At 38.3% G+C, this 13,648-nt stretch overlaps 1 protein-coding gene across 26 annotated transcripts in view; it reads left to right on the top strand.

The window, feature by feature from the left end:
* Positions 1–13,648, top strand: part of RBFOX2 (RNA binding fox-1 homolog 2) — a 261,970-nt gene that overhangs the window by 157,869 nt on the left and 90,453 nt on the right. Inside the window, exon 1 of one of the 26 annotated variants that reach the window (XM_067697916.1) lies at positions 3,060–3,495. The exons of the other annotated variants lie outside the window; for them this stretch is intronic. Within the exon in view, the coding sequence (XP_067554017.1) occupies positions 3,451–3,495 (45 nt within the window). The 5' untranslated portion in view covers positions 3,060–3,450. Of the gene's footprint in view, positions 1–3,059; positions 3,496–13,648 lie in introns of those variants that run through there. 26 annotated transcript variants of the gene reach the window in all.

The following is a 13,648-nucleotide window of genomic DNA, read 5'->3' as shown; positions in this document are numbered from 1 at the left end:
TGTCAGGAAAGGAGACCCTAACATTTGTAATTTGTAATTTGTAATTTGATCTTTTATAGCATGCTGTCTTTTGTGTGAAAGGTTCGTCTTTCTTTCTATAAGTGCTTTTTAGAATTTTAGTTTCACTAAATTACTGGTCTTAAATTATAACAATTAAAAAAATTTACAGAAAGAGCTAAGTAAAAGACAAGAAGAAGTACAAGGAGTTATAACTCACATATTGAATTATTTTGCCATTTTTCTGAAGGGCTTATTATTTAAACTAGACCTGGGTACTGATTGCTTATCGTCTAAATCCTCCAGTATTAAATGAGAGTTTATATTTATGCCATCATGTTAGGTAAAGCAAAGGTGATAATATAGAGGCTGAGAGAGTATTACTGATGTTTAAAATACTGGTATTCAAAGTAAAATCTGGTTTGATTCCCTTCAACTTATAAAAAGGTAAGTTATAGGAACAGTGAATGCTAATTTAAATGTATTTGACAAATTAGAAGTTTATCTCTAAAGAAATAAATGAAAACCACTATCCCACCCCCTAGAGGTGTTTGTTTTGTCTTATGCCTGTAATATGTATGTGTGTCAATGTGTGTGTGTATAAATATGTACTATATATGGCATATATTGGTGTGCATGTCAACCAGTAAGTTATATATGTGTGTATAAATATATAACGTATGTAACTTACATGTGAGACACATAAAGCTTATAATTACATATATAATTTATTGATTAACATACACGCAGACACATATGTGCATTTACATGAAATTACATGTGCATTTATATGAAATTACACCCTAACCATTATTCAACAGTATAATTTTTTTCACTTAATAATGTATCAGTCACATCTTCTCACCATGTATGTATAGATCTATCCTCAGGAAGAATTTAAAGCTCCAGAGATTGATGAGACCCTCAATAACATATTTGGGGACCACTTCCAGGCTGAAATTAGAACAGTTGTTCTAGAATTTGAGTTACAGTCTATCATCTTAAATATAACACAGTTTGGGAAAATTCCATCTTCTGTGATTAATTCATCAGGTATTGAACTGAGTTAACTCATGAAGGTTAAGTTTGACAGCCTCACGGCCCTGTATGGTTTATAAGTATCATTATTTCTCAGCCTTTATATCAAGAGAATCTTGGTATCAGTCATATCAAGAAGATGTAATAGTGATTAAGATGCTAGTTTATAAGCATGTGTGTGGCCAGTACCGCTGTACTGCTGGACATGAAATGAAGTAGAGGGAAGGTGGGAGGGCAGAGCGTACAGGAAGAAGAAGGATTGGAGAATGATTTCATTAGAAGGGAAAATTTAGTATAAGTTTTTATTATAGAAACATCCCTATTGTTATTTCTTTATTACCATTTTAATAACTATATAGGGGACAAGTAGAATGTATATTATAGGTCCTTAAGGTATCAGATCAAAAATTTTATAAGGCTCAATCTCTGTTAAGAATTGGCACAGCAGCGTCTCATAGTTTTAGTGGTGAGAAAGTGACACTATGGAAGTGTCCATTAAGAGCAGCTTTTTAAAAATGTTACTTCCTGTGTGAGAAGTTGCCCCCAGTGTTTAATTTTGGACTGTAGCATTGTCTTGCCTTTTGGGTTTACCTGTGTACTGATCTATTCTCCCATAAACTGCAAATTCCTTGACAACAGAACTGTGCCTGTTCATTCCTCCAGTGCTCAGCACAATACCTTGTGTATAATAGATCAATAAATTTTTAAAATTATACTGAACTGATTTATTGTTGTCCGTCATGTGTAATACACATCGAATCAGGACAGCAATCTGAAGATAATCTAGTACATTGCAGTGGTCTCTGCCTGATCTCCCAGAACCGATTTAAGGTAAACGCTTAACCAAGAGATCTTCAATGTACTAATGAGGCCATTCTGACTCTTAAAAGACAATTTCTCCTGAACAATACTAAAATAAATTGCGATGACCATAAAAGGAGAAAAATTGCCCTGGGAGTGGAGTGGGCATGGTAAGAGTTAGACTCTTACAAATGCAAATAATCCTCATGGGTTAATCTTACTAAAACATGTTATAATATTACTGGCTCTCCAAGATTAGGGAGATCAGAGTCCCTGAAACTAATTTAGAATTATTTATCATTTTGAACTTTTGAATGTTTGCCCCAAGTAGGGGATTTCTTAGGAATGATAGTTATAAATGGTCTGTCTGTCTTACTGAGCATTTATCTTTACTTTCTGCTCACTCTAGATCCTGTTTGCTAAGAATTACTTAGCAGTTCTCTGGTTTTAGATGGGCCATTTAGGCTCTGAAAGCCAACTCTTTAACCTGCCCTGCATTGTCAGACTGACCTAACACCTGTCTGTGTTTGTTACTGCTTTTAGTATCTGTTATAGAAATATGTGTGCACATGCGTGTTTGTATATAGTGGCAGGGTGGGTATAGCAGCTTCCTAAAAGGGGAGAAGCAGCTGGCTTTTCTGAAGAGACCTTTCCACCCCCATCTTTTTGCAAGCAGCCTGAGTTAATCCTTCCATGTTTGATTGGAACAGCTGAGAGAGTCTCTGGCATATCTGAAGGTTTCCAGTGGACTCATGTTGCCTCAGAGTTGGGGCCACCTTCCTCTTTTCTAGTGCTGGTCCTGCCAGCTGTCCTAGCTTCTGTTAAAGCACAGCAGAGGAGGTGTTAAATGATACAAATACAAAAACATACAGTGTCATGAAAGAGCTCCTTTTACTGCCTGTAACAGCGTGACTTCATTTCTCTCCCATTCCTTTCCACGCACAAGGATTTTACACTGTTAATCCTAACACCTGTCTGTGCTGGAGACAGTAAGAAGGGTGTGTGTATTCGTGTGTGTGTGTGTGTGTGTGTGTGTGTGTGTGTACATACACGTACGTGCGCACGCGTGCGCGAAGTCCCGCCCAAGAAGAAATAGAGAATACCAGTCCCATCTGCCTTTCCACGTCCTGGATTGGGAGTGTTCCCTCTGACGTACTTAAAGCCTAGAATATATATATATCACTTTGGATCCTGGATACCTTGTGCTTCCTACCGTTTTTGGTGCCACTTTAAGGAGCCCGCGATCCCTTCCTTGGCTGTCATTCTCTACCTCTTGAGTTTCTGGAGGAGTTGTCAGTTTAAAACCAGCAGTAACAGCAAATCTCTAATGTAGTTTTCAGTCTGTAGCTAGTAACTCCATTGGAGCTTTTTGTTTTCCCTGAAAAACAGCCATTTCTTCTGTGTAGTGTTGAGTCTTATTGGGGTGGAAGCCTGGCCTGAAGCAAGCTCACTCTTCATCACCTGAGCCAACATACCTATCTGCGTAGACTGGAAGTCAGCCAAGGATTTTTTTGGTGCTACCAGGTTCCTTTGGACAGGACAGCCAGATCAAACAAGGCAAAAGCTTAGACACTTTTTGTACTGACTTTATTGGAAGATTTTTTCCCCTTTGCTATGTATGGTGTATATTGTATGGATTATCAATATCCTGTTGTCCAGGTAAGCTGAGGGTCATAACTTGTTTCTAGATAGTACTTGATGGTGGGATGAAATGCTTATAAGCTTCCTGTCTTCTGACCTGGTACCATTCAGAGCATAGATTTCCCAAATTTGCTGTAACAGGAAGTTTGTGTTTTATAGTATTGAGGGCTGGGCAGCGGTGGTTGCTTTCAATCCTAGAAGTTGTGAAACTTCAGAAGTCCGTGTGTGTGTGGTTACCCACATGCGTGTGTGTGTGTGTGTGTGTGTGTGTGTGTTTTAAATACTGGGCTTGGCATTATAAATGTAACATAATTAAGCCACCATATATATTATAGTAAACTTCAGGCTTCATTTTGAGTCGATGAGAAGCACAGATGGTGGTTTCCAAATGTTGCTGTATTTTTCAGATAGGTAATATACAGTAGAGGGCACTCTCTTCACACTTAACATTTTAGACTTTCTGTGAGGGGATCACTGCCATCTTAATTATTAACTGGTTGAAATCTAGAATCATAAAAATGTAGGCCTTTATCAAGCATATTCCTGAATAACTGTTTGCCTTTAATTAGTAGCAGTACAGTAAATGAAGTTGAAGTTAAGGATTCTGGATTCTGAGTCAACCTATGGTATTAACACCTCCATGTCATGCTCAAATAGCTTCATTTTTCTTGACTTCACTTTCCTTGTATATAAAATGAAGGGGTTGGACTAGGTGATTTTTCATATGTCATGATTCTTTGAAATATTAATTGTACTGAAAATCTAGAATAGGAAAATAAAAATGGTTAATACAATTATATCTGAATTATAGACACTACGTAGTTTCTCAGTTTGGTTTAGTTTGTTTTTATGGCATTTAATTTAATTTTTTTTTTTTTTTTTACAGATTGCCATTTCTTTAATAATTAGCTCCTAAGTTATGGATTGGACAGAAATGCATAGGGTTAAAGGAAGTGACAAACCAGTATATCTTATTAGGTATTTTGGGCCTAAAGGCTAACCCACGCTATTTTTTTTTTTTTTTTTTTTTTTTGCGATACGCGGGCCTCTCACTGCTGTGGCCTCTCCCGTTGCGGAGCACAGGCTCAGCGGCCGTGGCTCACGAGCCCAGCCGCTCCACGGCATGTGGGATCTTCCTGGACCGGGGCACGAACCCGTGTCTCCTGCATCGGCAGGCAGACTCTCAACCACTGCACCACCAGGGAAGTCCTCACTCTATTTTTAATTGGACCTGTTGGGTAAGCTCTGTAGAGTAAACTCACAGCCCTCGTTCACGCTGTAAGCTACCAGTATGGAGTCATGTGGGAGGGGATATGGCTATGTTTCTTTAACTATATTGTAGGACATTGGTCTATACTACATGTTTTATATTAGCTGTATAACTGTGATTTTGAGTTATTCGAATCGAGCTTATATTTTCCATGATGAGGCTTTGATACATTTGTGGGTCTCATTTATCTGTGAGCTGTTTCTCTCCTGGCATAACACAATGGATTGGTCTATGCAACAGCTTAAGGCTGGAGGTGTCATGAGACTAGATTAGAAGCAAAGCTTCTTACAAGTAAATATTGATGTTCTTTTGAAGAGAAACATCTGTGAACAGTAAATTTCTGAGACCCAACTAGTAAAGTAATGGACTTGTAATAACTGTAATATAAGTAGTATAAAAATAAAGCTGAAAAAGTAAAAATGTTTCCAAAGAAGATTGAGATGTTGGAGATCTATGAAAAACAGAATTGTAATATGTAAATAAATTTTTTGATGTAGAAAATTGGCCATTCTCCCCAAAAATAAAAATTGTGAAGTGGATTAAAGGGTTCTTGTTTAGAAATTATGACATATTTGATAGTCTTTGGCAGGAAAATTTTTTTCATTTATGATAAAATGAATTTGCCACCGCAAATCATTAAGATTTAGTACTGTTAAATGTGGTGCTCAGTATTTGAAACAGCACTTTCCTGACTTTGCTCCATTTATTAGGTTTATTCTGTCTGAAATTAAGGTAGCTTAGAAATGCAGGTAATGGAATATTAAAATTTAAGAGTACACTCTCCACCACATCGAGGAAATTAATGTGATTGAAAAAACAATTTTAAGTTGAAGGATCCCAAACTATGTTACAGTCTTATTTCTTAATTCTGTTAGGGTAACAGGTTTTTCCAGTGCATTTATACAATGGTGGTGCATTTATGACGATTGTTTGCTACCCAAACTGTCTCAACTATAGTTATAAAATTTTCTTTTTAGCTTCTATTATATTCTTGTACTTAGTTAAATCAAAGCTCTTTGTTGCATAGTATGAATACTTGTGGTTCTGTACCAGTGTGTTATGCAACTGGACATTATTGAGGATGTGATTGTACAGTATTAAAAATTAAAGGTTTTGCACCTATTTTTTAAATTAAGTAGTTCTAGAATTGCTAATGTTGAGATAATGAAACAAAGTGAGTTCTCAACATAGGGCAATGAAGTATTTTAGGTACTTGACCTTTTATTACTCTTATGGTTAAAAAAATCATGCCTGTCTTAAGAGTGTGCAGTTGAAATTGGTTATTTTATTAGTTATAATTTTTGCAGAACCAAATCTGGGCCAAATCAGTTTAAAATACAGGCAGAGGAAGCCCCTACAGATAGGGGCTTGCTAGATATGATTTAAAGGACAATGAGTGTAGTCTCCCTACCCATAAAAAATCTATTTGAGAAGCTGTTCTTGAAATTAGTCTTTTGGATTAGACATTTATCACCTATGACTGGATGGTTAAAATATAACTTGTTAGGATGGCTACTGTCAAAAAAAATAACGAAATCACAAGTGTTGGCAAGGATGCGGAGAAATTGAAACCCTTGTGCACTTGTTGGTAAGAATGTACAATGGTACAGCTGTTGTGGAAAACCGTATGGTGGTTCCTGAAAAAATTAAAAATAGAATTACCATATGACCCAGCAATTCTACTTCTGAGTATATACCCAAAAGAATTGAAAGCAGAATCTTGGAAAGATATTTGTATACCCACGTTCACAGCAGCATTATTCACGGTAGCCAAAAGGTGGAAGCAACAGCACAAGTTTCCATCAGTGGGTGAATGCATAACCAAAACATGGTATATACATACAGTGGAATATTATTCAGCCTTAAAAAGGGAGGAAGTTCTGATATAAGCAGCAACATGGATGAACCTTGAGGATATTATACTAAATGAAATAAACCATTCACAAAAAGACAGACACTGTGATTCCACTTATATGAGGTACTTGGCATAGTCAAATTCATAGAGACAAAAAGTAGAATGGTGGTTGCCAGGGGCTCTGGGGACAGGGAGAATGGAGAGTTACTATTTAATGGGTATAGAGTTTCAGTTTTTTTTTTAATTTAATTTTATTTATTTTTTATACAGCAGGTTCTTATTAGTTATCAATTTTATACACATCAGTGTATACATGTCAAGCCCAATCTCCCAGTTCATCACACCCCCCCCACCCCCCTACCACTTCCCCGCCTTGGTGTCCATATGTTTGTTCTCTACATCTGTGTTAAGAGTTTCAGTTTTATAAGATGAAAAGAGTTACAGAGATGGATGATGGTGCTGGTAGCAAATTATGAATACACAGTTGACCTTTGAACAATGTGGGGGTTAGGGCCACCGACCTTCTGCACAGTTGAAAATCCATGTATAACTTCACACTCGGCCCTCTGTATCAGTGGTTCTGCATCCTTGGATTCAACCAGCCGCTGATTGTGTACATGTGCAGTGAAGAAAATCCACATGTAAGTGGACTTGCACAGTTCAAACCCATGTTCTTCAGAGGTACACTGTATTTAATACCACTGAACGGTATAAATGGCTAAGATGGTCAGTTTTATGTTATGTGACAACTTGTTGCAAGTTAGGGGTTCATCTAGTGTCGCAGTTTTTCCTGAGGCAGTTTTACTTAACCTGTCACCCATCAAACACATTGGCACTGATTATCATTTTGAGGTGAATGGGGCAGCTGGAGGGAGAAGAAGCAGGAACTTACATTTTGGGGGGTGTAGCTGTGTATCCTGATTTGAGGGTTCAGGAGAGCCAAGTACAGCTTAAGGATATTAGGCATCTGGAAGACTGAGAGACAGTGACCTATCTAAAAGATACGTGTGCCTAGAGGATGCTCAGGTCTGCAGAATGCTATAGAGTGACTTAGCCCATAGGCTGTCCACTTCTTTGTGGGCAGATGACCTTGATGTCAAGGGGGATATATATATATATACTTTAATTTCTCATTTCAAATTAATTTATTGCTCACCAAATGTTTTTTGAGTTATGGGCCAGGTACTATGCCAGGCACAGGGATTTAGTGGTGAAGAAAACCAGCAGAATCTCCAGTAATTTAGTAATAGAGATGTGGCATATTGTATTATTGGAGAAACAGTACACTTCAGTTTTCACCGATTAATCATGTATTTTCTTGATAATCTGGTTATTCCTAAACTTGTTTATGTCCCATCCCTTTAAGTATTTGTGTAAGAACCTTTTCCTTAGTCTCTCAGAGAATACAGAGAATGTACACATAATTTCAATTGCATATATGACTCAGTTTAGAGTTTGGGATAGTTTAAAGGGATTTTAAAGAGTATTTTCTGCAAATCTAGTTAATAATGTATGAAGTGATGTTTTCTAGTATCTCTGGCCTCACCTGTGTCTTAGTGTGTACTATTTGTGATCTTGTTCTAAAGGTTGGTTTGGGGGGACAGGAAGTAAATATGAGGATTATTTGTTTTTTATAAGCATATAACGTTTAAAGCAGTTGATCTCAAATTTTGCTTACCTTTTTTTCTAGAATGGGTTATATATAACTGAACACTGCCTAACCCTGAGAAAATGAGCTAGGATATAGTGGAATTATCTATAATTTGGCTTTATTTATATTAAAGAGAATGCTGGGACAAGGAATATTAAAGTAGTATTGTCTGAGAAATGCTTCTGGAAAGGTGTTTATATCTATTAGGTGTAAATTGTTATTTACACTTAGGGTTATGAGGGGGGACATGCTGTGAAAAGCTTTTATACTAACAAGTTTTTATTATTGCCAGAAATGCTGTCCCTTTAATGTTGCTTTTCACTTGGGTGTTAGCGGCAGCCTGGGAAAGTATGAGCAAACCCTGCCTTCTGGTCAGGGACTCTTGGACCTGCTTTTAGCATTGCTGGTAAGTGGGTGGAAGGTAGGAAGGTTGAGTCCCTAAAATTGTGAGGAGCAACGCCACCTAAAGTGAGTTTTTTTTTTTTTTTAATCAGTGAGTGTTGTTTTGTCTAGAATCTGAACTATTCTAATAAAGTAGAAAACAAAGCCTTTCTCCCGCTCCCTCATTTTGTACATCTTCCTTTCGCCTTCAAATTTCTAAGATACTGAAGTAAATTTATAAATTTAAAGACATTTCCAAGTACTCTTTGGGAAGAAAAGAATGCTTTTATAGTATTTTGATAACCACAGAGATGCTCTTCGTTCTTAGGTACCCGCATATGGATAAATAAATGGCTAGAGGTAGAAATCAAGGCATTACAGTTTGATTTCATCAAACATTTATTCATCTACTAAGGTATTCAGGCGTTGGGTTAGGAACTGCGTTAGGATTGTGAAACACAGTTCCTACCCTCAGATTGCTCACAGTCTGGTCAAAGTTATGCAGAAACAGTATCAACCATGGCTTAGGCGCTAAGGCACAGGGATAAGGGGTACCTAACCCAGGTGTGGGAGCAGGTAGGGCAGCAAAGGCTTTCTGGAGCAGGGGGATCCCTGAAGTGAGCCTTGAAGGATGAATTAGCCAGATAGAAGGCCGTACGCAAGGGAGGAAGAACAGAAAACAGAACAGAGGTGTCATTGAGGAACTAACTGCAAGTCGTGAAGTGTGGTAGGAGCAGAGGAGAGCAGTGGGTGGGGAGAGGGAAAGCCGGGGCTCTGGACAAGGGGGCTGAAGCCACGTTATGTGTGTTAGATGCCTACTTAAGAGTTAGAATTGTCCCCCTTGTTAGGCTGTGGGCAATAGTTGAGTTTAATCAGGGAAGTGGCATGATGAGATTTGTGTTTAGAAAGATCAAGCTCTGAGAGTAGTAAGAAGCCTGCATGGGAAGAGGGGTAGACTGAAGGCAGGGAGATAAGTAGGAGGCTGAATGCAAAATAATAAGGTCAGAACGGAATTTGTGGTGCTAGGGATGAAAAGAAAGGGCACATTTCAGTGAAATCAAAAAGACTTGCTTCTGGTTTGGTGTGATATTGAGTGAGAAGGAGGAGTCTTGGAAGGACTGCAGACTTCCCATCAAATTTGGGTTTAAATCTGGACACTTCAGCTTGCTAGCTCTGGTGACTTTGGGCAAGATACTTAGCCTCACCTGGTCTTAGTTCCCTCATCTCTGCAAAGGAGATAAAAATATCTTGTCTTGAGGATGAAATGAGCTAAGAATGTGTGTAGTTGCCTGATAAGACACCACAGAGTAAGTTTTCAAGAACTGATACCTCTGGTTTTACTGGTTATAAAGTTTAACCACATTTCACCAAGTAAACAAACATGGCAGAATGAGTACTAGAATCCAGACTTCACACATACAGGGATTTTATCTCCTTTGCCCATTTAGTTTTCCCCCAGTGCCTAGAATAGTGTCTGGCACATAGTAGACACTCAAACATTTGCTAAATGAATTAGTGATTCGATTTTAAGAATTTAATTTAGTTTTGGTCTTTTAAGATAGAGAAATTTGTAGGATATCTAAATGGAGATGACCATTATTTAGCATTTGGATATTTTGATCTGGAGTTCAGGAGAGATATCTGGACTGGATATAGAAATGTGGGGGTCATCAAGGTAAATGGGTGGTAATTGAAGCTATGGGATGGATTACATCACCTACAGCAAACGTGCTGGTCAACAGGAGGCCTCGGGAACTAAGGACCATTGTTTAACTTTTTTGAGATGTGTACCCTTTTGAAAATCTGATGAATACCGTAGATCCTCTCTGCACAGAAATGCACATAAAAATAACAAATTTCCACCAGGGTACCTGTGTGAGGAACTATATACCTTGGGTTAAGAACCTGTGGTGTGCAGTAGAAAGAGGTCTGAAGATGCCGCCTCAGGCAATACCAACACAGAAGGTGGGCAGAGGAAAAACAGTAAGATGGGGAAGCGAGTTAACAGGAAAAGAGGAAAATCAAGAAAGACTCAGAATAAGAGTTTCCAAAAGGAGGGAGTGCCAAATGCCGCAGACAAGTCAAAGAAGGTATAACATGTCCATTGACTTCGGCCATCAGAGGTCTTTGGTGACTTTAATAAGATCCATTTCCGTTGAGTGGTATGGGGGAAAGGAAGCTGGAGTTCTGGGGATTACATAGAACACTGAGCAAACAATGAAGACATTGAGACAACTAGGAGAAGTTCCTTCATTTGTTTATTTATTAACAGATATTTATTGAGCACCTACCGTGTATCAGGCACTGTGCTGGAAGCTGGAGGTTGATCCACAAGGGTGGATGTGGTCTCCTCCCCTAGCTGACGTTCTTATTGTCTGTTTGCCTGCCTACCTCCCCAGCCCCCTCACTCCTGCCCAGAAAATGCCCTGAAATGCGTTTCTCCTGGGTACCACTGGGCACACTCAGCCACCAGGGCCCTCCAGTTGTTTTGCTGGGTCAGATCCAGACTGTTCAATTGCTCTTCTCTCATTTGGGCACGAGGGAGCAGATTGTCCTCTGTAACACCACCCTTTAAAGTCAGGGATGCACATCAAAATATCCTTGAGTTCGTGCAGTGCTCACTATGATCAGTGAGTTTATGAAAATTATTTTAATACTTTTGTTTTTCACTTTTAGCTCACACTAACTCTTTCTTGTGGTAATGACTTTTATACGTTTATTATTTGCATTATAAAACAGTGGTCCTAAATGTAGAAAAGAGGCATGAATACCAGACCTAGGGAAACCTTTATCCCAGTCCTAGACTTTTTGCATGTGGGAATCCCTGATTTTTATTTTAAAAATCTCTTCTTGGGGCTTTGTTGTCTTTCCATACGTATGGAGGTTTGCCAGCTTCAAGACAGCCATGGCTTTCATAAGACTAGCATGTGTGTGAGTGTGAGTGAGTGAGTGTGTGTGTGTGGCGGGGGGAGTGGGGGACTCTGTCTTGGTGCTCCTGGTTTTTTGCCCCTAGCACTATTGTGGACCAGTGGATTCAGAGAATGGTATACAGTGATCCTCAGTTTATTTCTTATATTAGAACTGAAAGCGTAAATAATTATCCCGTAAATATGATTTAGATTTTCCCAGAAGCACACTGCATTGCCCCTGCTTCCAGTGAAACTCGCCTACCTCTTTTCTGCTTCCTCACTTTGTCTTTAAAATTTTTTGACTGCATTTTATCTCCAGATTGGCTTTTCAGTTGCAAATTCAGAGAATGTAATATGTTCTATCTTCCAGATCATTTCTAAAAATGTTAAATAAGTACAAGTTCAGAACCAATCTATTCCTTTTCTCTTAATGTTTTTTTCTAATGTTTAAAGATCCCATTCTTTTGTACATATTTCTTTACACGTACAGGTTATACTAAAAGTATACTGATAGCTGTAAAATGCCCAGAACAATGCCTGACATATTGTAGGTACTCAGTAAATAGCAATGACTGTGCCGGTTTCTCCAGGCTCTCCAGATTGTTTGGTAGTTCCTGTGTTCTTTTCAGAATTGTTAAAATGATTATTAATTTGGATGGGAGGATGGGAGCGTGATGGTGGTTCATTGGCAATGTGCCAACCAACATTATTATCCGGCACTTTTTTTTTTTTTTTTTTTTTTTTTTACTGTACGCGGGCCTCTCAATTGCTGTGGCTTCTCCCGTCGCGAGCACAGGCTCCGGACGCGCAGGCTCAGCGGCCATGGCTCACGGGCCCAGCCGCTCCGCGGCATGTGGGATCTTCCCGGACCGGGGCACGAACCCCTGTCCCCTGCATCGGCAGGCCGACTCTCAACCACTGCGCCACCAGCGAAGCCCAATATGGCACATTTTTTTAAAGCTTGGTTATACATTTTGCCAAATAATCCTCATTGAGACAGCAAAAACTTAAGTATTCTCGGTGTGATTTGTGATTTTTAATTTTGATTTCTTTATGTGTTTATTTTAAAAATAGAAAGCTCAATTTTGGAATTAATCTCTTTGTTCTTCAGGTAATCTATTAGAGATTATAACATAAATATAGCATAACTTAAAATATATAATAAAACCTTTAGAATAGGATCTTATTTATTAGAATACTAAAAAATTAGAAAATCTTTATTTTTATGAGACAAACATCATAAACTCATCAAACATTCACATAGGTTACTTTATTTGAATATATAATAATAGAAAGTAGGGAGATATGACATTTATATTCAGAGGTCAAAGACTTTTCCAAGATCACTTGTAAAGGGCAGAATTATGACTTTGACCAGGACTTCTGAACTGAATCACACCTTTATGCTTTTTTTCATTATGACTTTTTACAAAGAGAACTTAAAAGAAACTCTTACATTCAGTAAACATTCTCCCAAACCTCCTGTGTCTATAGCACTCTATAGTAACAATGACTAGTTATAGTAATGACACATGTCCAGTGTGTGTACAAGAAAGGGTTTATGTTTTTCAATAGAGGCTGAGATGCAGAAGGCTGGGGAACGCAAAGGGTAAATTCTCAGTTAATCAGAATTTTAAATGAAGCTGGAAGCCTTGAGCAGCCAAATTTGTATCCACCTTAAGCTTCTTAAGCAGTCATGTTTGTAGATACCTTTTTCAGAATCCCCAAGTTTTTTACAGTAGAAAAAAAGAAGCACTTAAATTACCTCCCTCCTCTCTTTTTGTCCTTTGTAGTCATTAGACTAGTTCAGGGCAAGCAGTTTCTTGCATATTTCCATTCCTTGAAAACCTTCCAGTCAACCCATCATTGAGCAGCTCTTCTCATCTTTTATTGCATCCGCTGCATCTATAAACTGTACATCAGTGGACATTTTTTTTAATAGTTTGTTTCGCTCCTTATTTATTATCAGGTATTCTTAGATGGAACGTTTTAAATCTGTACGTACTATGGTAAGCTGCTGTGAATACTTCCCGTGCCATATAATTAATGCCACCATCGGAGAAACTCCTTAAAATATGCGGGCACATGGCGCCTGCCCTTCCCTC

Source organism: Pseudorca crassidens, chromosome 11 (assembly GCF_039906515.1).
Source record: "Pseudorca crassidens isolate mPseCra1 chromosome 11, mPseCra1.hap1, whole genome shotgun sequence".
In the NCBI taxonomy this organism is placed as follows: domain Eukaryota; kingdom Metazoa; phylum Chordata; class Mammalia; order Artiodactyla; family Delphinidae; genus Pseudorca; species Pseudorca crassidens.
Note: the sequence above shows the minus strand (reverse complement) of the source record. Positions and strands in the feature narration are given on the sequence as shown.